Below are 23,272 nucleotides of genomic sequence, written 5' to 3'. Positions count from 1 at the left end.
ACATGCACACATATCTTTGCATACACAAAGATAATCAGAAACTCAAATTTCCCACAAAAGGGAAGTGGTGAAATAAATTATAGCCCACCCAGATTACAACAGAATTCTGCAGCTATTAAAAATTATATAGCTCAGCACATCTCAAACTATCTGTGGTAAAGGACAAGTTTTTCTTTTTTCTTAAATTCCAATCCATCATGGACCACTACTTTTATAAAATACAATAAAAATGAATTACTAGAAAAGTGAGATAAAAAATACATAAGCCCATAATTTTCATTACTAGGTTTTACAAATATAAAATTACAATGTCCAACTGCTATAAAAGTTTCTAAACATGCTTCATTTCTGTACTTATCTCATTACAGACTAGTATGAAAGTGTTCACATCAGCCATCTGTGGACCACAGTTTGAATAGCACTGATATAGATGCATATATATCATTTAACATTTAAAAATGTTCACAATCCATAAATTGAATGTACTTATGTGTTGCATATGGATTTAAACTTTTAATTTTTTAAAAAGCACATTACAAAGCAGTATATATAATACATACACTAAGGATAAATTAGGAGTTTGGAATTAATATGTACACATACTATATATAAAACAGATAACCAACAAGGACCTACAGTATGGCACAGGGAATTATACTCAGTATCTTTTAATAACCTATAATGGAAAAGAATTTTAAAAAGAATATATATATATATATATATATATATAATTTTTCTGTAGCGCTTTGCTGTACACCTGAAACTAACACAACACTGTAAATCAACTATACTAGAATAAAAAAATTCTTAGTCAACACTCAGAAAAAAAATACAATTAAGATTTTAAATCCTAGACAACAAATATATAGTAAAATGTTAGCATTTTATCTTGTGGTAGTAGGATTAGAGAAGATTTTTATTTTGTTTTATTTATGCTGCTTATCCTTACCTGCTACTAATTTTTTTTTTTTTTTTTTTGCCGCACTGCACGGCTTTCTGGATCTTAGTACCCCTACCAGGGATTGAACCTGGGCCCTGGCAGTGAAAGCGCTGAGTCCTAACCACTGGACCACCAGGGAACTCCCTTATTTGCTACTTCTAAAATTAAAATTTTAAAATTTCTTCCAAATCGTTGGTGGTTTGGCCTCAAACATATTTCTTTTTTATTCTCTCTTGTCCTCTTATAAGTTTAAGAGTAAAATAAAAGCACAAGCCCCTTTCCTTCTATTTCTGTTGCAAGAAATGCTATATAAAATTTCCAAAGCTTTTAAAATTTTCCTATTTCAGAACTGTTAATCACTGCAGAAGACAACTAAGGACAATATACCTGAGTTGCCACATCTCCAAAACAAGGAGACCGAATAACATGACACCTTAAAACAATGTAAGTTGCAGGGCTTCCCTGGTGACACAGTGGTTGAGAGTCCGCCTGCTGATGCAGGGGACACGGGTTCGTGCCCCGGTCTGGGAGGATCCCACGTGCCGTGGAGCGGCTGGGCCCGTGAGCCATGGCCACTGAGCCTGCGCGTCTGGAGCCTGTGCCCCACAACGGGAGAGGCCACAACAGTGAGAGGCCCGCGTACCACAAAAAACAAAAAAAACCAATGTAAGCTGTGTACTACAACTTAAGAGAGAATGTTTTTTTCCCAAGTCCCCACAGATTTATAAAGATTACCCTGGGCAGAGCGGAGGGTGGGAAATACAGCAACTATTTACAAATCCACAGAAACAATAAACCTTAGGAGTAAAAAGAAACTATTTAGACAATTCTAAAAGCTCTAATATATCTCTCGCAAGAAGAGTTATTATTCTGAGCTTCTATATTCCAACATGCATGTGCTGGACAGGTTTTTACAAGACTTAATTGGAGTTTATAAATATTTGAGATGGCTGGTTTTATAAGAGCACATTATAGCTTCCAGTTTAGGAATAAATGTAACTATCCCCAGTGTAGGAAAAAGTCCTGAACTAGTTCAGATAAAAGTAATCACCCAGGGACTTCCCTGGTGGTCCAGTGGTAAAGAATCCACCTTACAATGCAGGGGACGCAGGTTTGATCCCTGGTCAGGAAACTAAGATCCCACATGCCTCGGGGCAACTAAGCCCGTGTGCCACAACTACTGAGCTCGTGCGCCTCACCTAGAGAGAGAAAACCCACACGCTGCAACGAAGAGCCCATGTACTGCAATGAAAGATCCAGCGTACCACACGCAGCCAAAAAAATAAATAAATCTTAAAAAAAAAAGTAATCACCCAAGGGAAACACGCAACTTTTCTTTCCTCTAAGTCCTAACCTAACGATTTGATCTGTAGCAGTCCTCCGACTGCTGCACCCAGTCCCATATGAAGGCACTATACTGCTTCAAGGGGGACTCCAAAGGAAGAGTGACACCTAAGGAATTACCATTTCCTATTTCACCTGGGTTTCCCTCTTCCTTGATTGTTTTCTTATAATAAATTCCTAGAAATTCCATTTCTAGGTAAAAAAATAACTAAAGAATCTGACACAAACTGTCAAATTGCTCTCAAGGAAGATTATGCCAATTTATGTTCCCAGTACCAGCCAAATCTTTTTATTTTTATTTTTTTAATTTTTACTTTATTTTTTCTGGCCACACCACATGGCTTGCGGGATCTCAGTTCCCTGACCAGGGACTGAACCCAGGCTTTCACAGCAGTGAAAGCCCAGAATCCTAACCACTAGGCCACCAGGAAACTCCCGTGCCAGCCAAACCTTTTTAAAAGTCACTAATAACTTAGGTAGAAGAAGGCCTCTCCAGACTAGTTAAATAAATTATGGTTCAGACTGACCTGGAATGGAATATTATAAATGCAATGATTTTTTAAAAACTTACTTGGATCTATACACACATTCAAGTGGAAAGTTGTCCACTATATATTAAGTGAAAAGAACAAACAGTAGAACAGTATACACTGTATGGTCCAAATTATGAGAAGAGAGAAGTGAATCTAAATAATTAGGCAGGTAAATAAATATATGCTTGTATATGCATACAAAATTTTGGATACCCGAGAAATGCACCAGTGGGATAAAGTCTGAGGGGTCAGAAGTCACATTATATCATTTTTCTTTAAATGGTGATATTTATTTTCATATAATTAAAAAGGGCAGGGCTTCCCTGGTGGCGCAGTGGTTGAGAGTCCGCCTATCGATGCAGGGGACACGGGTTCGTGCCCTGGTCCGGGAAGATCCCACATGCCGCGGGGTGGCTGTGCCCGTGAGCCATGGCCGCTGAGCCTGTGCGTCCGGAGCCTGTGCTCCGCAACGGGAGAGGCCACAACAGTGAGAGGCCCGCGTACCGCAAAAAAAAAAAAAAAAAAAAGGCAAAACACAAATTTCTTCCATTTTTACAGAACAGAGTGAACAGACAAGAGATGAATGATCAGTTGTTGATCAGGATATGCAATGATAGCAATATAGAGTGCTATGTAAATATAAATAAATTGGTACAGCTTTGGGACTTCCTGGTGGTGCAGTGGTTGGGAATCTGCCTGCCAATGCAGGGGGACACGGGTTCAATACCTGGTCCAGGAAGATCCCACATGCCGCAGAGCAACTAAGCCCGTGCACCACAACTACTGAGCCTGCGCTCTAGAGCCCAAGAGCCACAGCTACTGAGCCCACGTGCCACAACTACTGGTGCCCGCATGCTCTAGCGCCCGCGTGCCTCAACTACTGAGCCCACGTGCCACAACTACTGAAGGCTGCGCACCTAGAGCCCATGCTCCGCAACGAGAAGCCACCACAATGAGAAGCCTGTGCACCACGACGAAGAGTAGCCCCTGATCGCCACAACTAGAGAAAGCCCGTGCGCAGCAACAAAGACCCAATGCACCAAAAAGAAACCCAACAACAACAAACTGGTACAGCTTTGAAAAACAATTTGACATTACCTGCTAAGGGTGAAGATGTGCACACCCTATGACCCAGTAATCCGTCTCCTAGGCACTCAAGAAACTTCCTACCGTGCCCTCAGACCCACTGAGTGGTCTGCAAAAACAAAGAGCTTGCACCAGGATGTAAACCAACTACTTCACACAGTTGTGCTTCACAACTAAGCACACTGTTTAATTCCACTGCCGTTTTAAATTCCTATAGCAAAACCCTCTTGATAAAAAACGTAGTGCATTGACTTACATTCTGTTGCAAGCTTGTCTTGTCACTGTGAATTGCCACTGTGAGTACCACTGCACTAGGAGAACCTAAGAACGTTCACCACAGTTCCTGTCTAACAGGAAAAGTCTGGAAACAGCCTGATAGTCCATCAACAGAAGAATGGATAAATTAATTGGATATATTAATATAATTCATAACTAAATGAGAATGACTCACTCAATTGGTCACATACTAAATATGGGTAAGTCTTAGGAACCACACTGAGTGAAAAAAAAAGTGAGTCAAAGAAGAAAATATATGTTTTCATTTATATACAAGTTCAAAAATACCCAAACTAAACAACTTTATTGTCTAGCGGTATAAACAAAATGATTTTATATAGCACAGGGAGTTCTACTCAATACTCTGTAATGGCCTAGATGGGAAAAGAACCTAAAAAAGAGTGGATATATGTACATGTATAACTGATTCACTTTGCTGTACACCTGAAACTAACACAACATTATAAATCAACTATACTCCAATCAATCAAAAATAAATAAATGATTTTAAAACACGAAATAAAGTCAAGGGAATAATAAACCCAGAGTTCAGATTAGTGGCTACCTCTAAAGGGAGGGAAAAGGAAAAGGGATCAGGGAGAGACAGTGAACTTCAAAGGTCATGACAACATTTTTTTTTTAAAAATGTGCATGGTAAATACACAAGTGTACACTGTTTACATTATTTTTTATACCTTACATATATCTCATAAATAAATTTTTTTTTGTTGTTGTTGCTTTTGCGATACGCGGGCCTCTCACTGTTGTGGCCTCTCCCGTTGCGGAGCACAGACTCTGGACGTGCAGGCTCAGTGGCCATGGCTCATGGGCCCAGCCGCTCCGCGGCATGTGGGATCTTCCCGGACCGGGGCACGAACCCGTGTCCCCTGCATCGGCAGGCGGACTCTCAACCACTGCACCACCAGGGAAGCCCCCATAAATAAGTTTTTTAATATCTGAATGTTTAATAAAAATTTTTTAATTGGGTAAAATCACCAGTGTTCCTCTTTCACCCCTAGTCCCTTGACGGGCTCCAGTTTACCTGGTAACTGGGTGTCACAGAGTACTGAATTCCTGTGGCTGACTGCATGGTCTCAGACACCGCTTCATACACAGGAGGGGCAGGGGCAAGCACCCGGTGCTGGTGAGGAAAAGCCTCTGTGCTACCAGGGATCCGACGCTGCTGGGCCGCATACACCGGTGACTCCTGGTCATCCAAACGTCGCTTCATTCTGCACTCATGCTCAGGGATGCACTACAAAACCTGCAGAAATGAAAAGCAATGACATGCAAACCAATTCGCACTCCAATACAATGTGTACAACCAGTCACCCAAACTGGTATAAGCTCAACTCCCAGAATCAATGATTATCTACTTCATCCTAGAGATAATCACTGGGTAGTTTTGTGCACGCTGGTGCACACACTCCCAACAGTGGACAGATTATTATAACTGAAAGACAAAATTTAAATAATAACATAGTTTGAATTACTCTGGTACTAGAGTTGAAAAATAACCTCCAATTTAAAAACACAAAGATACACCTTTCTTCATTCTCTGGTTTTGTCAAGCGTCATCATCCCTAACATTAATTATATTATTCACATGCTATAAAAACATTCAAGTGTTTCTTCCTAACTCCTCTCAAAAGCAAGTACTATAATTCCCGTCTACTTTTTAAAATATGAATTGTTTCAACAATTAAATGGTATCATGGTAAGAACACTAGGCCAGGTGTAAGAAGACGATGGTTCTAGACTTGGCAATTTAAGAAACTATGTACGCCTCAACAAGTTCCTCGTTCCATGTGAGTTTGTTTCTCCGAAAATAAAATAAGATTGAAATAGACCATTGCTAAGGTTTCTCCTGATTCTAACATTCTTTAATCCTAAAGGGATTCCAGAATCCCTTAGTTTAATCATCTCCCTGTAGGGGAACACTTCCTTTCCTGCAGCACACAAAAAGTCTAATAAACACTATGGCCAGGAATCCAGATGGGTCTTCTCAGAGCTTTTCCAACATCGGTATCATTAACATAAGCATATCAATACGAAAGAATGCTCCAGTCATCCGAAGACAAAATAGGGCCAAGGCCTACCAATTTTTGGTCACAAAAAAAACTTTAAAAAGACACCACTGCTGTGGTAAGATTAAAAATACAGTAACAGATCTCCAAGCCACTCCCTCTCCACCTAAAGTAAGGCTCTTTTTAAGACTGGGGGTGGGGGGCTTTTACCTACTTTCTACATCCACCCATACCTTTTTTCTTCATTCCCTGGGACCGTGCATGCTCTGAGGGGAAGCAGTCCTCACAAGGACTCCTCAAGGCTGCTTCACCCCTTCTCCGTCCTCACCATCATCCTCGCCATCATCCTCGCCATCATCCTCAACCTGCCTGCCACTCGAATGCTCAGCCTTGAAATAGTGTCTTGGGTTTTTCTCACACCTTACAAACCTAAGTTAGACTCTGACACAGGAGCACAACTGTTTCATTTGCAAGCCAGCTATTTTCAATGTTATCTTTCTGTAAATCACAAGCTATAAATATCCTTTCTGTTGACTATAACTTATTTATTTACTTATTTATTTAGCCACGCTGTGCGGCATGTGGGATCTTAGTTCCCCTACAAGGGATCGAACCCACACCCCCTGCATTGGAAGCGCAAAGTCTTAACCACTGAACCACCAGGGAAGTCCCTATTGACTATAACTTTAGATCAAAGGACTAAGTCTCCCAAATTTCTATGAACACTCAATCTCAACCTACTTGGGGATAAGTCTAATAAATGGACAAGACTGAAAAGTCTTAAAGACTTTTTGGCTGCTACTTCTATGTATACCCATGATCTAGATCACAGTTTGTTTTTGGGTTCCACTGGCTTGAAACTTAGATGCTTAAACACATCTGAGATTAATCTCTGGAACCAAAAGCCAGTCAATACCTCATAAATGGAAAACCAAATTTAGATCAGAAGAGCACAGCATAGGACTATGGAAAAAAACTAAAGTACCTGTCAAGACCTGGATTCTAGTCCAAACTCTGACTCGAAGCTGTATAACTTTGGTCCTGCTTCCTTACTTGCAAAAGGATGTAATTAGACTACTCTAGTGATTGCCAAATGCTGGTCTGTGGAGAAGTCTATAGGAAAATGAAAAAGAGCGGGGGGAGAGGGGATTGCAGTGAGTTTTTCATAGGTTAAGTATTAAAGAACTATGCTTTACTCTGAGATCATGTCCTATCTTTTAGCTATTAAAATATCATTTGTTTTATAAAGTGACTGTGATTCTATAAAGTATTTAACTTCATTTGCCTCTACAGAGTTTGCCTTCCAGACCATCTCTATGACACTATAGAGACCGCCCAGGGTCTGCACTTTCTCTGAACTGTACTTTACTTCTTTAACAATAACCACTCTTAATTCTATTCCCGAAGTGGTTCTCAAATCAATTGCTTCTTCTCTAGCCATACAGACACACCCTCATTTCAAGACCTTATCATCCCTTACCTCAATTGTTACCAACACCCTCCAGCCTCTCTCCCATCTAGTCTACCCTCTACACTGCTTTCAAAATGGTCAGCCTCAGGACTTCCCTGGTAGTCCAGTGGGTAAGACTCCGCGCTCCCAATGCAGGGGGCCTGGGTTTGATCCCTGGTTGGGGAACTAGATCCTGCATGCGTGCCGCAACTAAGGATCCTGCATGCCGCAGTGAAGATCCTGCAAGCTGCAACTAAGACCCAGCGCAGCCAAAATAAATAAATAATAAATAAATATTAAAAAAAAAAAAAGTTGGTCTCAAATGCAAATCCAATCCAGCTGTAAATCCATCATCTTAAGTGATGGCTTCCCATCACTTAAGAAAACAATCCAGGAATTCCCTGGTGGTCCAGTGGTTAAGGTTCGGCACTCTCACTGCTGAGGGTCTGGGGTTCAATCCCTGGTCGGGGAACTAAGATCTCAAGCCGCGCAGCACAGCCAAAAAAACCCAAAACCCAAAAACAAACAAACAAAAAACCCCCCAAAACAAAACAACAATAACAACCTAAATTCCTTAACTTCGCCTTCAAAATTCTTCCTTACTCACTGGGGGGACAATTTAACTTACCAATTACATCCTTTCAGTCCCCACCCTATCATCCAGGCCTGTCAAGTGTCTTCCCACTCCCCTAAACAAGCCTCAAGTCTATAAGCTTCAAGGTAGAGTCCTTTTCAACTGTCACATTCCAGACACTCATCACAGATGCTCAAATACTGTACATGCAGAAGGGAAAGATAACATAGTTAACATAATAACAGCATATACTGAATGCCAAGCACCATTCTATACAATTTACCAATAATAATTTAATGCCTACAACAACCCTATAAGCAAGGTACTACTATTCTCTATGTTATAAATGAGAAAACTGAAACACAAAGATTAAAATTGCCCAAGGTTGCACAGCTAAAAGGCAAAGCTGGGATATGAATCCACAAAATCTGTCTCCAGAGCCTGGATTCTTTTTTTTTTTTAATTGAATACAGAAGTATATCCTTTTTAAAAAATTAATTAATTTATTTATTTTGGCTGCACTGGCTCTTCATTGTGGTGTTTGGGCTCTCTAGTTTTGGCGTGCGGGCTTCCCTAGTTGCAGTACGAGGGCCCTAGAGCGTACAGGCTCAGTAGCTGCAGCGCATGTGGGCTTAGTTGCGGTATGTGGGATCTTAGTTCCCCGATCAGGGATCGAACCCAGGCCCCCTGCATTGGGTGCGTGGAGTCTTAATCACTGGACCACCAGGTAAGTCCCCAGAGCCTGGATTCTTAACTACCTCACTATCCTGCCTCACACAGAAGAGGAGAAAACAAGGAGGAAAGAAGAGTTCCTTTATTTATTTAACACACACATGCATTGAGCAACTTCAGCTTTAACGTCTCACACACTTAGCTCATTCATCCCTTCTTCAGCCTCAACCCAACAGCAGGAATGCTTTGGCAGCACTCATCCATTCAGTTAGCAAATACTCAGGGAGCAGATATGAAGGTGGTAGATGATCTCAGCCCTTGCCCTAGAAAAGCTTAAAAACTAGTTGGAAAGACCATATACAGCCTCACTAGTATTCAAAGAAATATAAAGTAAAACGATTTCCCAAAGGAACTGCCAAAAATTAAGAGAATGATGATATTCAGCGTAGGTGAGAATGCAGGGAAACACTACTGGTGTAAGTTTTAATTGTTATAGACTATTTGGTTGGCAACTTGCAGGCTTTTATTAAATTTTTTAATTAAATTGAAAATGTGCATACCCTTTAATCACCTAGCAACTCCACTTCTAGGTCTCTATACTATACATCTGCCAAATATATTTACTGCAGCAAAGTATAAAAAATTTAAATGTCTATCAATAGCTAAATAAACTTGATCCATCCATATTAGGAAAACTATGTAGCAATTAGAAAGATCAGGGTTCATCTACAAGGAAAGCTGTCCTGGACATAATAAGTGAAAAGAATAAGCTACAGAATATATACAGGGTGATCTCAACACATACACAATGTACTCTTAAGATTTGTGCATTTCATTGTATATAAATCTGCATCAAAAGGAAAAGGCTAGAAACAAGCATTGAACTCTAGATAAGGAAATGCATGCTCAGGTACTTAGACGAAAGTGTAAGGAATTCTCTGGCGGTCCAGTGGCCAGGACACCACGCTTTCACTTTCAAGGGCCTGAAAAAAAGAAAGTGTACTAATGTCTGAAATGTACTTAGAATACCATCAAGAAATCAGTTTGGATTGATAGATGGAAGAATGGATAGATGGATATGATAAAGGAAGTACTGTAAAAATGGTAATGGTAAAATCCAGGTAGTGTGCATATATGGGTGTCAACTATAAAATTATATCAAATCTTGGAAGGATAAGCTAACAATACAAACTAGTTCACAAGTGGTACTAATGAGCACTAGAAACTTGGAAGGGAGAAGAAGTGTGTACAGTGAGAAAGAGTCTACGGAGAAGGTAAATGTTTAGTTATATCTTGAAAATTAGGGATGAATTAGGGCATGGGGGATACAGGATGAAATTAAAATATTACAGTAACTTTGGACTTACAGGCAATAAACAGCTATTTAAAATCTTTGCCAATTCATTCGCCCCACAAATAATTCCCGAGTGCCAGGCCCTGTGCTTTAGTGTTGGGGCTCCAGCACTGAATAGGACATTTCCTGATCCACAACAATCAAGTCTTCCATATCTAACTGCTATCAGTTGATGTGCTCCTCACAACTGTCCTGTCACATGAGCACACCCAGAAGCCTCCTATTTAGAGGCAAACTAATACTCAAAGAAATTAAGTGACGTTTTCAAGGTCACATAGCTGGTTAAAGGAACAAGATGGTAGATAGACCCTTTCTCCTTGGAATACATGATCAATCTGGAGTAGAAATGTAAGTATCTGAATGCCAAATGATGGAGCCACAAGACAGAAAACTACTCTCAAGTCCTGCTTCAGCTGACATGATTTTCGTCTGCCACTACAGTCTCCAACTGTTTCAGATCTGAAGCTTACCCTGTTATCAAAACACTAGTCTAAGAAGATGGAATTTAAAAAGCCAAAAATAAAGGCACTTTGAGGGACAGAAACTAGTAAAGAGAGACTAATGTGAACAAACAATGGCACAGAACACTACATAGTCATCTGGCCATGCGTTATAATAAAAAGTGGGAATAGCTCCAAATCATCAGGCAAAGAAATCATAATTCCCAAATAAAGTAACTAGAGCAGGATAATTCTGATATTGCAGGGGAGTATTCTGGAGTAGGGCAAGACAACTGACGAGCGAATGTGACACGTTTCGGACAAATGTTAGAAGGGCAGAGGTAAAAGCTAATCCTTTCAGAACAAGAAAAATAAAAACCAACTTTCTAGTTTTACAACCTAAATGTCTTTAATCACAATAAAGAGTTGGCCTCCTAAATATCCAGACATCTCTCCATAATTATTAGAATCCAAATGGAAAATCTAACTTTAAAGAATATTTTCATTTAAATTAAATTTCACAAATTGGCTTAAATGGAAACAACAGAATTATTTCAGTCAAGATAAGTTCAAAGTAACAGTGTGTATGGAACAAACCACCTTATTACAGAGGGTTTTAAGTCTACACGCTTTCTTTTTGAAATGCATTTAATTTATGGTTGACCCTTTAGTGCCTCTTGATTTTGTGTTGATATTATCTTGAATTAGGCACACTTTAAAGTTCTTTTATTTATATAAGAAAAAAATCTGAAATTATTCTCTTCCTGGTGGTCAACATCACATGAAATCACATAAAATTGTGCCCTGGTCAGTTTATTTCAATGAATACTCTTGAAAAAATGGAAGGCTTCTCTTCAAAAGCAAAGAAATTTTTATCAAAGCATTAAGTGAATGTAATTATTTCAACCCAGTAAAACTGCCTGCCACAGTCTACTTCAAAATCTGTCCAAAGATCCACTTCTGGATTTAAATCTGCTAGAAAATGAAAAAAGTGTTCCAGAATGAAAAAGTCAATCTATTTATATTTCCCATACTACTCAGAATAATCACTCAACAAAATTAACAACCCATTCTTCTCAAAACACCATAATATCTGATACCCAAGCCTCCCCTGAAAGTAGTTTCACATTCTTCTGATGAGGTGGTCCCCCAACCTGGGGAGATTTTGCCCCCAGGGCGCATTTGGCAATGTTGGAAGACATTTTTGGTTGTCACAATTCCAGGAGAGGGGTGCTACTGGCATCTCATGAATAGAGGCCAGGGATGTTGCCAAACATCCTACAGTGTACAGGATAGCCCCCCACAACAAAGAATCATTCAGCCCAAAATATCAGTAGTGCCAAGGTTGAGAAACGATATAATATAATGACAATCCCATTTGACATATACCTTCTGTGAACTTTGGTGGAGTTACGTCATACTACAGTGTAACAACAATTTTTAACAAGGTGACTCAGGACAATTATTTTGTATATGCAGACAATAACACTGCTTTCTTTACGACATGTGGTTCACCTTTAACCCTCAGTATACCACAAAAACTTATCATTGCATTATCATTTATCATTTGGGCTAAAAATACCTTTATTAGAAATTTTAGTAAGAATTTAGGACTTGCCTGGTGGCGCAGTGTTTAAGAATCCGCCTGCCAATGCAGGGGACACGGGTTCGATCCCTGGTCCAGGAAGATCCCACATGCCGCGGAGCAACTAAGCCCGTGCGCCACAACTACCAAAGCCCACACGCCTAGAGCCTGTGCTCCGCAACAAGAGAAGCCAACGCAATGAGAAGCCGGCACACCGCAAAGAAGAGTAGCCCTCGCTCGCCACAACTAGAGAAAGCCTGTGCACAGCAATGAAGACCCAACACAGCCAAAAATAAATTAATTAATTTTAAAATAAATTAATTAGTTAATTAAAAAAAAGAATTTAAACAGCAAATCCAAATTTTTATTCCGTATTTTCCTGGTTTTGAAGATATAAATACCCAAAACAGGCACTATTCTTTACAATGCAACTGACTAGTCATCAACTGTCATGGATGAACTTGGAACATAGCCATTCTATAAACTTTGATTCTAGATTTCACGTAAATCTCAAGTAAAGTTCTAGCTTACTGTCACTCTTGGGTTTTTTTTTCCCCCCCTCACATGATCAAACACAACTTTGAAAACTTACTTCTTAATTTTGCTGAAGAGAGGACGATCATCTTTTTTTTTTTTTTTTTTTTTTGCGGTGCCTCTCACTGTTGTGGCCTCTCCCGTTGCAGAGCACAGGCTCCGGACGCACAGGCTCAGCAGCCATGGCTCACAGGCCCAGCCGCTCCGTGGCATGTGGGATCTTCCTGGACTCGGGCACGAACCCGCATCCCCTGCATCGGCAGGCGGACTCCCAACCACTGCGCCACCAGGGAAGCCCAGGACGATCATCTTCTACGCTCCACAAATGCAAGCGTTCTCAGTTTTAGACTAATAAATACCAATTAAACTATCAATCCAATGATTTTTCTTTTTCATTTCTACATGTTTCCTTCCAGTCACCTCCGTACACACACCTGTCTTTGGCATCTGTCCACTTACAAACCACATCAAGTAAGTTTTGGTATAAAAACATCATAAAAGATGAAAGAACACCATTGTACATGCTTTTAGCAAATTGGAATGGTTTGGATTCTTCTTGAAAATATTGCACTCTGGGGACTTCCCTGGTGGTCCAGTGGCTAAGACTCCACACTCCCAATGCAGGGGGCCCAGGTTCCATCCCTAGTCAGGGAACTAGATCCCACATGCCACAACGAAGATCCTGCATGCCACAATGAAGATTCCCGCATGCTGCAACTAAGACCCGGCACAGCCAAAGAAAGAAAGAAAGAAAGAAAGAAAGAAAGAAAATATTGCATTCTGAAGTCCTTCCTGTTGAATGACTCCTCGATGAGGACATCATACTCCCCGCCCACACCCCGCCCTCAGAAGTATATTGTCCACTCATAAATTCTTCAGTTTGAGAAAATTCATCTAGGATACTGTCATCTGAAGACTCAAAGTCTGCAGCTTGGCTTATACAATCAATTCTACCATCATCATTACAGCCTACAGTGTTGCTATCAGTTGCACTGCTTTCATCTATTAGTTCCTCTAATAACTGTGAAATGTCTTCCTGTTAGTTTTCTTGTCTTTGCCATTATTAGAGGAAAACGAAAGATTACGGGTTATCAAACATGTTGAATGAAAATGTAAAAAAACTGTAAAAACAGTAGTATAAAGAACTTTCATATCCTTTTCACCCCAAATGGTGTAACATCTTACATAATGTTTAAGATGGCATCCCCCAACTTCTTGTACACTTTCTTGAAAGATGCTGTAATGCTTTGGGCAAAGCAGTAAGAAAATTGAAGTAGTGATGACTTATTTTACTACTGCATCATCCTTCTAGGCAATTCATCATTCTTCCATTTTCTTATTATTTTAGTTTTTTTTTTTTAGCACAGTTGGGAATAATTGATGAGTAATGCTAAAGTAATTCCTAAGATGATAAAAGACCAAAACATTTCAAGATATAGGATAACTAAGATCATCAATATCCTACAATATAGGTCAGATGTATAAGCGGTAATAACTAAAATGAGTTTATTCCATTAAAAAGAAAATAAGTAAATTTTCTCTTCGTTCTTCTGAAGACCTCTAATAAAGAATAAAGTCATTAAATATAAATCTTTACAAGTAGTTAATACTGCTCAAAAAGAAACTCAAAAACTAATATTGGGTCTAACTGACACTGATGTTATAGGTAGAATATGGACAAGAAAATATCTGGTTCAATTCAAAAGATATTAATAATTATATCAATGTTCACATTCTGATTTGATCACTGTACTATGGCAATTCTTTGTATTATTTTTTGCAACTTCTTTTAAGCCTAAAATTATTTCAAAATGAAACGTTTAGGGACTCCCCTGGTGGTCCAGTGGTTAAGACTCCACACTCCCAATGCAGGGGGCCCGGGTTCGATCCCTGGTCAGGGAACTAGATCCCGCATGCCACAACTAAAGATCCTGCATGCCACAACTAAAAATCTCATGTGCTGCGACTATGAACTGGCGCAGCCAAATAAATAAATTTTTTTGAAGTTTTTTAAAAATTAAGTATAATAGTAGGGGAATATAAAAGAAGGAAATCATGGTGTATACCTATTCTCAAGGACATTAACATTTAGTTTGTGTGACAAGGTTTCTATAAACTAACTAGGAATGGTATAAAACAAGACTAAGTGTAACAGAAGATACACTAGCCGAAGCTATAAAGAAAGCATTATAAAGAATAGAACGCAAGGTAGTTCTTAAGATGACAGATGTGTCACTCACCTCATACCGCCTCTATCCTATTAGCTATATTTCTGCCCCTACACAGACATGGGCACACAAACTTTTAACCATCTTTGTATCCTCCACCGTGCTTAGCATAGTGCTTTGCTGTGATGGAAACCAAATCATTCATTCACACATGCATGCATCCTCTAATATTTACTGAGCACATACTATGTGCCAGGAATTGTTCTGGGAGCTAGGGATATAGATGTAAATAAAACAAAACTCTCCTCCCTCAGGAAGTTTACATTTTAGTGGGAGAAATAGACAACAAGATAATAAACAGTGTTCAGAATATCAGACAGTGACAAGTGCTAAGAAGAAAAAGCAGAAGATTTTTGAAATTTTAGACAAGGGTGACCAAAGAGTGCCTCACTAATATAAAGTAACTTTTGAGTAAATGAAGTAAGGAGTTACCCATGTAGAAATCAGTAGAAGAACCATTATAGGCAGAGGGGACAGCAAACACGAAGACTCTGATATACATATGTGCTTGGTATTTTCCGAGAAAAGCAAAAAGGCCACGTAGTTGGAGCAGAATGGAGGAAAGAGAGACTAGTAGGAAATGAAGTCAGAGAGGTAATGGAGTTGGGGGTAGTAGATAGGGAGCATACCGTGTTTGTTCTCGTAGGTCATAATAAGAACTCAGACTGAAATGGGAAGCCGTTGGAGGGTTTTAAGCAGAGAATCACTTGGGTTGCTATCAATATGTTAAGAACAGACTGAAGAGGGGCAATAACAAAGCAAAGAGAACAGTTAAGGTGCTACTGATATAACCCAAGCTAGAGATGTTAGTGGCACTCACTGCTGTAGTTGGGGGCTAGGGGGTGGTATCAAGTTGGTCAAATTCTGGATAGTATTTTGAATAGAGAGCAAATAGTATTTATTTGCTGATAGACCACGTGTGAAAAAGAGAGAAGTCAAAGATGCCTGTTAGATATCCAAGAGGAAATATGAAGTGGGCCACTGGATTTGTTCATCTACAGTACAAAGGAGAGGTCCCCAGGGAGAGACAGAAATTTGAGAGTTATCAGTATTGTTTAGATTTTGGAAAGCTAATACGGCGCATAGAGTAGCTCTCTATAATCACGCACGTTCACATTTCTGTACCAAGTGGGACAGCGTAGAACAGGTTGTCCCCCTAAATTAGTTGTGGAACCAAACTTACCAAAAAACAAACAAACAAAAATTCTTGCATTTCAGAGCTGCAGACAAGAGACTGTGGCTCCATATATCCTTCAACAGCCTGCAAGTCAATAAGCCTGGCACCTGGAGGATACCAGCAGGACTGAGGAAACATCCATTGCCACGAAGCTGATAAATACAAGTAACATGCAGGCACACACACAGAAGAGGGGGTGAGGAGTACAAAAGCAAAAGAAGGGAGGAGCAAAAAAGAGATGTATCAGTTAGGAACTGCTACCAATAAACGCCTAACTAATTTTGAAGCCAACTGCCAACTAAACAGAGGTATCCTCTAGTTAGCAAACTTTAAAATGCCAACAGAGTTCAGGCTGTAAACTACTTATCTATCACCTGTGTGCCAGCATTGTCCTAGGCACTGAGGCTATCAAGAAAGTAAAGTCCCAATCTAGATGAACTGTGAGCCACTGTATAGCTCTCCCTGATGAAAACCAGTATCAGGTTGTTGACCTGCAAATATACAAGGACAAAAAAAAAAAAAAATCTGCATTTGGTTATAACTGACAACAAATCCCACTGGGCATGTCTTTTGTGTGATTTTTTGTTTTGTTTTGTTTTGTTTTTTGGGGGGGGCGTGTCTTTTGAAGAAAGATCCCAAAAGAAAGTTACAAAACTAAAGAAAGTCAAAGTTTTTTTTGTAATGTGTTGTTAAAAGACAATCGAACAGATAACTGTATAAAGACAATTAAAATTCATATTTAAAAAGAAAGATGTCTGTCAGAAAAACAAAACTCCTTGAGACATTTGGAAAGAATATAATGTAATAATGGCAGAACCCTGATTCAGACTACCCAAGTATGCTGCTAGATGAATTTCATTATTTGACCTTAACCTCAACAAAAAACAAACACCCAGAATTAATTACTTAAACTGTAACAAGAAAAAGATTAAAATCCTAAGGTATTACCTCTACTACTCACTTATTAAAGTAGCAGAAACAGGAAGGCATGTGAAAGAAAAGAAGTATTAGGAAATAATAGTTGACCATATTAATAATATATCTTCAGCTTGACAGAGTAACAGCAACAAGTTATGCCAAGTCCATAATTTCTTCACTGTGATTCTTAACTACCTTCCAAAGCAGTAGAAGCAATCACATCTGCGAACTGAAGAGAACAGGATGCACAAACTCTGGAAGAGAGACAATTCATGTGCCATTTTCAATACAATGCCACCCCTTCTAACATTCCAAAGCACTCTCTGGGGGTATTTTGAGCCTAACAACTCCCTTAAACTAGATGTATGATTTCAGACTCCTCCCTCCTGTTTCTCATTCAGTGTCCCCTCTTCCTCTTCCCACCAAAAGGTGGGCTCTCCTCTGAATTCCTTACAGCTCTTTGCACTTGACTCTTATGCACTCAACCTACACTGATGTGTAGTAAAATCATATTATATGTATATTTACCTTTCCTTCTAAGACTGTAAACTTCTTGGGAACAGAGACTCTTCCTGTGTCAGTCCAGAGCTATTTTAGATGCTCAATAACCTTTAAAATTGTGAATCACTCTGTTGTACACCTGAAACTTACATAATATTGTACATCAACTATACTTCAATTAAAAAAAAAGGTGGTCAAGAATGCATGTTGAGGGCTTCCCTGGTGGCGCAATGGTTAGGAATCTGCCTGCCAATGCAGGGGACACAGGTTCAAGCCCTGGTCGGGGAAGATCCCACATGCCGTAGAGCAACTAAGTCCATGCGCCACAACTACTGAGCCTGTGCTCTAGAGCCTGCGAGCCACAACTACTGAAGCCCACGCGCCAAGAGCCTGTGCTCCGCAACAAAGAGAAGCCACTGCAATGAGAAGCCCGCGCACCGCAACGGAGAGTAGCCCCCGCTCACCGCAACTAGAGAAAGCCCATGCACAGCAACGAAGACCCAATGCAGCCAAGAATAAATTAATTAAATAAATTAAGAGGAAAAAAAAAAAGAACGCATGCTGAGGGACTTCGCTGGTGGTCAAGTGGTTAAGAATCCACCTTCCAATAAAGGAGATGCGGATTCAATCCCTGGTCAGGGAACTAAGATCCCACATGCCACTGGGCAAATAAGCCCTCACGCTGCAACTACTGAGCCCACGTGCTCTGGAGCCTGCGCACCACAACCAGAGAGAAGCCTGCACACCACAATGAAAGATCCCACGTGCTACAACTAAGACCCAACACAGCCAAATAAATTAATTTTAAAAAAGAATGCATGTTGACTCAATTTACCTTTAGAACCTGAATCCCAATCTTTTCCCCCAATGTGCTTTCAAAAGCACATTGCTGGGGACTTCCCTGGTGGTCCAGTGGCTAAGACTCCACACTCCCAATGCAGGGGGCCTGGGTTTGATCCCTGATCAGGGAACTAGATCCCACATGCGGCAACAAAGGGTTTGCATGCCGCAACTTAAGATCCCTCATGCGGCAACAAAGATCCTGCGTGCCACAACTAAGACCCAATGCAACCAAATAAATAAATATTTAAAAAAAAAAGCACATTGCTGCTTCCTCCAAAAATTAAACATAAAATTACCATATGACCTAGCAATTCCACTTCTGGGTATATATCCAAAAGAATTCAAAGCAAGTACTTGAAGAGATATTTATACACCCATGTTCACAGCCGCATTACTCACAATAGCCAAGAAGTGGAAACGACCCAAACGTCTATCAACACATGAATAGATAAACAAAATGTGGATGATGGTGATGACTGCACAACAATGTGTATGTACTTAATATCACTGAATTGTACATTTAAAAAATAGATAAAATCATAAATTTTACATTATATATGTTTTACCACAAGTGGGGGAAAAAAAAACCCCACGCTGCTCCTTCTCCATTTACTACCCTTAGACCAGAGGCAGCTGAAGTATAGCATTAAGAGTGTGGACTCTGGAACCAGAATGTCTGGGTTCGAATTCTGGATTAGCCACTTAGCATATGTCTAACTTCTCTTTCCCACTGTTTCCTCACCTTTAAAACATAGATTTCATAGTACCCACTACATAGGGTTGTAGTGAAGATTAAACAGATTAATAAATATATAACACTTAACTCAGTGCCTGGGGGGTAGTAAAGGGCTCGATAAATGTTAAGTTCTCTTATTATTATTCAAGGAGACAGAGGGTGTAGTTTGAAAAAGCATTTAACATCATCTGTATAAGAATCTACAGAAAATAAAGCTTAACAAACTTTTGGTTGATGGAGTTATCCAGAAGAGTAAGAAAGCCTTTGAAAGCACTGCACTAGATTACTGAATGCCATGGACATAATCTTTTAATTCCAACTAAAATTCACAGCCATTAATATCTGCCTCGAATAGCCCTCCAGTATCTTGTCTGTTTGCACTTAAGATGTAAACATGACTATGCTTTGCCAGGAATTTTATCAAATTACTACACACCACCTTCCTTAAAAAAATAAAATTTTGGGGCTTCCCTGGTGACGCAGTGGTTGAGAGTCCGCCTGCCGATGCAGGGGACACGGGTTCGTGCCCCGGTCCGGGAGGATCCCACATGCCGAGGAGCGGCTGGGCCCGTGAACCATGGCCGCTGAGCCTGCGCGTCCGGAGCCTGTGTTCCGCAACGGGAGAGGTCACAACAGTGAGAGGCCCACGTACCGCAAAAAAATTAAAAAATAAAAAAAAATAAGCTTTTTTTTACTCTTTAGGTGAAAACATCTTAATTACAAAATGCAAATCTCTCTAGGGTCTCTGACTCTGACAAAACTATAGTATATGATACTGATATTTGAAGAGAGAACAAGCATTTATGAAAACTTTCCTAATACAGCATATCCAGGCTCTTACTTGAATTCTTAAAGCCTATGTGGGACTTCTGACTCTGGTTCGCCAACAGACACCATATTCTTTTTTTTTTTTAAATAACTAAAATTATTTATTTATTTATTTTTGGTTGCGTTGGGTCTTTGTTGCTGCATGCAGGCTTTCTCTAGTTGTGGTGCGCGGGCTTCTCATTGAGGTGACTTCTCTTGTTGCGGAGCACAGGCTCTAGACACGCAGGCTTCAGTAGTTGTGGCACGTGGGCTCAGTAGTTGTGGCTCGCAGGTTTCAGTAGTTGTGGCACACGGGCTTCAGTAGTTGTGGTGCACGTGCTTAGTTGCTCCACAGCATGTGGGATCTTCCCGGACCAGGGATCGAACCCGTGTTGCCTGCATTGGCTGGCAGATTCTTAACCACTGCACCACCAGGGAAGTCCCAACATATTCTTTAAGGGTATAAATTAGGTCTTTTATGTTTCCCAGCACACAGCATTGCAAACGGTAGGTACAATTATGTGTTGACCAAACTTTCCCAATGGTAAATTCTCCACTCTTTTCACAAACTTTGTCAGTTTATGGCATCAGGAAAAACACCCAGGTTTTCTGCCTCCACACCAGTTCTACCACAGTCACCATAAACCAAACTAAAAAGCTACTGTTGCCATTGCTACTTCTTTAGCTAAGAAGGTGAGGCTTAATCTCTTCACATGAGTATAGCACACGGCACCACGCTCTCAGTCCCAACTGAGCAAAGCACAAACCTAGAATTTAACTTCAGTTCAGCTAATTAGCCAGAGGGCTTGCTCAGATATTAGTGCATAAATAAACATATTTGTTTCTTGTTTAATTTCTCATGAAAAATATCGAAAACACAAGTAATTTCTCTTAAGAAAAGATAATGTCTCAACTCAGAGCAAAACCCTCAATTAAACTGGTTCATTAAACTTGAAATGTCCTAAGGCAATTTCCCAATACAGGTTGGAGGGCAACAAGTCACATACACAAGGCTACACTAGTCCTCGATTTCACCCTACTCTCTGTAAAAAAATAGGGCAAGAACAGTGTTTTATAGAATATAAATAGAAAGTGGTCTAGATGTTCTAACAGAATTACATAAAACAAGCAGACTTTTCAAGAACACCTGAAGCTACCTAAATTGCAACTTATTTATTTGAGAAATTAAATAACAGAACCACCAGTACAATTAAAGCATTCAAAAATGCAGAAACTGAGGAAATTGGAGTATTTCATTCAAAGTCTGAGTTTTAAAAAAAAAATCACCATCTTCTATAAAAGATCATTTTTTTAATATAATGTAAGTCCAACCCTTCCTTTTCTAAATTTCAGCCTTGGGAAGAGGAGTTTGCACATCCTTTTCTTGGCTAACTGGGTTTGAAGTTCTAAGGCACCGAAATAGTGGCGAAGTCTAACTACCCACCATCCCATTGGCTCAGAGGAAACCCCGCCCCGTACAGCCACGGTAACCCAACATCAAGGGAACTCCAGGAAAGGTTGTCCCCGGCCACATTTCTAGTCTCTGATGAGTCTCTGCCCCTCCCCCCACCATCACCGCTGCGGAAGCACGGTCTCAGCACGAGCAGCACTCGACCGCAGACTGCAACGAAAGGACCTTGAGCACCTCGCCCCAATAATTACAACCGAGAGGGGAGGGGCGGGGACCACGATCCCACTGTCCAGGCTGCATGGTGCCATCCATGCTGCACCAAGAAAAGCAGACACAACAGCTCTGGCACCTGACCCTCGTGCCCCAGGCAAAAGGCATGGCTGAGCCACAAGAGAAAGCCCTGACATCTCCACAGTTTGCAGTCTGGGGGCCCCTCCCACCCCAAAGAGACGTAGGGCGGGGCAGATCTAGGCGCCGCGACTCCCAGCCAGACCGGACAGCGGGCTTTCCCGAGCCCCGCCTCACTTGCCAAGGAGGCGGAAACCCGCGGAAGGGGGAGGACGACCAGGGGGAGTGGCATCGCCGCTCCATACTGCCCCTCCGGCCAACCGGATCCCGGGAAGGCGGAGGAAGGCGGACTTCACGCCCCCTCCCTGCCGCGCCCCGAAGCCACAAGCGGGAGACCCCCCAGGCCGTCCCTTCACCCCAGCAGGCCAGTGCAAGGCCGCCCAGCCGAGGCCCCGCCCAACCCGGGAAGACCGGAGGGGTGGTCGACCGCAAACAGCACTTAGCACAGGGCCCAGCCCCGCCCCTTTCTCCACAATCGCACGCGCGCGCCGGCCCCGCCCCTGAGCGGCGGCGCGAGAGCCCGCCCCCTCCGCGCGCACCGGGACTACGCTCTCCTCCCCCTCCCGCACCGAGAGCTACCCCGCTCCGCCCCCCACCCCCCTCACACATCCACACGCCTCCCGCCCGCCTGCTCTACGGGAAGCCGAGGAGGTCAGTCCCCCCCAAAAATACACACCCTCGAGTCCGGCGTTACCCGCCACCAGGCTCCCTGCCCCGACCCCGGCCCGGCGTGCTCTCACCGCAAAGCTGCTTCGGCCGCTCTCACTGCGTGTCCCTCCTAGCATGAGCCTCAGGCTCAGCACGGAGGCCCCGAGAAACGCGCGGGGCACAGGCCCGCCAAAGCGGACTGGCAGCCTCCTCTCCGCTAACGAAGCGGTCACAGGCCCCAGTGCCCAGACTGGGAAGGAGGGAGGGAGGGAGGGAGGGAAACTCCAAGGGGGGAAGGGGAGGGGGGGAAGATGGAGAAACCGTCTCCGCCGCCTCTACCGCCGCGGCCGCTTCTCTGTTACCCGGGAAATCCCGCCCACTCACCCGGCCCGCCCCGCAGAGGGAAGACTCAACTTCGCTCCGCACAGGCCGTACTATCCGCCTGTCAAAGGTTTAGCCAATCGCTGCACCCTGGCTGCCGACTACCCGCCCCTTCCCCCCCGGCTGGGAGGGCAGTGGGGGGGGAAAGCCGCTCACCTTCTCCACGCCCCTATTGGCGGGGAGCTTCCCTAACTCAACCCCGCCTATTGGAGACGAATTGCTGAATCCCACCCCCAAGCCGCAACACTATTGGAGGAGGCAGGGAAGCTCTTCACGCCTCATTGGAGGACTCCATATGTCCCGCCCCTTGCCCTCTCAGCTACAGGCCCAACAACTCCGCTCCCGCCCTCGCCAGTCATTGCATTGGAAGGCTACCCCTAGCTCTCTGGCTGCCCCAGGAAGGTAAGTAACCGATGTGGGGTAAAAATGTCCGTGAGATAGTCTCCTCCTACCGCACCG

General features: G+C 41.9%; 1 protein-coding gene across 4 annotated transcripts in view; it reads right to left on the bottom strand.

The window, feature by feature from the left end:
- SIN3A (SIN3 transcription regulator family member A) overlaps window positions 1–22,910 on the bottom strand; it is a 62,160-nt gene extending 39,250 nt beyond the window's left edge. The window contains exons 1-2 of one of the 4 annotated variants that reach the window (XM_079914852.1): window positions 22,461–22,910; window positions 5,222–5,443 (exon numbers count right to left, since the gene is read on the bottom strand). In XM_079914852.1, the coding sequence (XP_079770978.1) occupies window positions 5,222–5,410 (189 nt within the window). In that variant the 5' untranslated portion in view covers window positions 5,411–5,443; window positions 22,461–22,910. Of the gene's footprint in view, window positions 1–5,221; window positions 5,444–7,191; window positions 8,256–8,284; window positions 8,304–22,460 lie in introns of those variants that run through there. The other 3 variants (XM_079914851.1, XM_079914854.1, XM_079914853.1) reach the window with 3 other exon arrangements.
- Window positions 22,911–23,272: the final 362 nt, after the last annotated feature.

This window comes from Stenella coeruleoalba (assembly GCF_951394435.1).
Source record: "Stenella coeruleoalba genome assembly, chromosome: 2".
Lineage (NCBI taxonomy): Eukaryota > Metazoa > Chordata > Mammalia > Artiodactyla > Delphinidae > Stenella > Stenella coeruleoalba.
The sequence above is the reverse complement of the archived record's forward strand: the minus strand, read 5'-3'. Positions and strand labels throughout refer to the sequence as shown.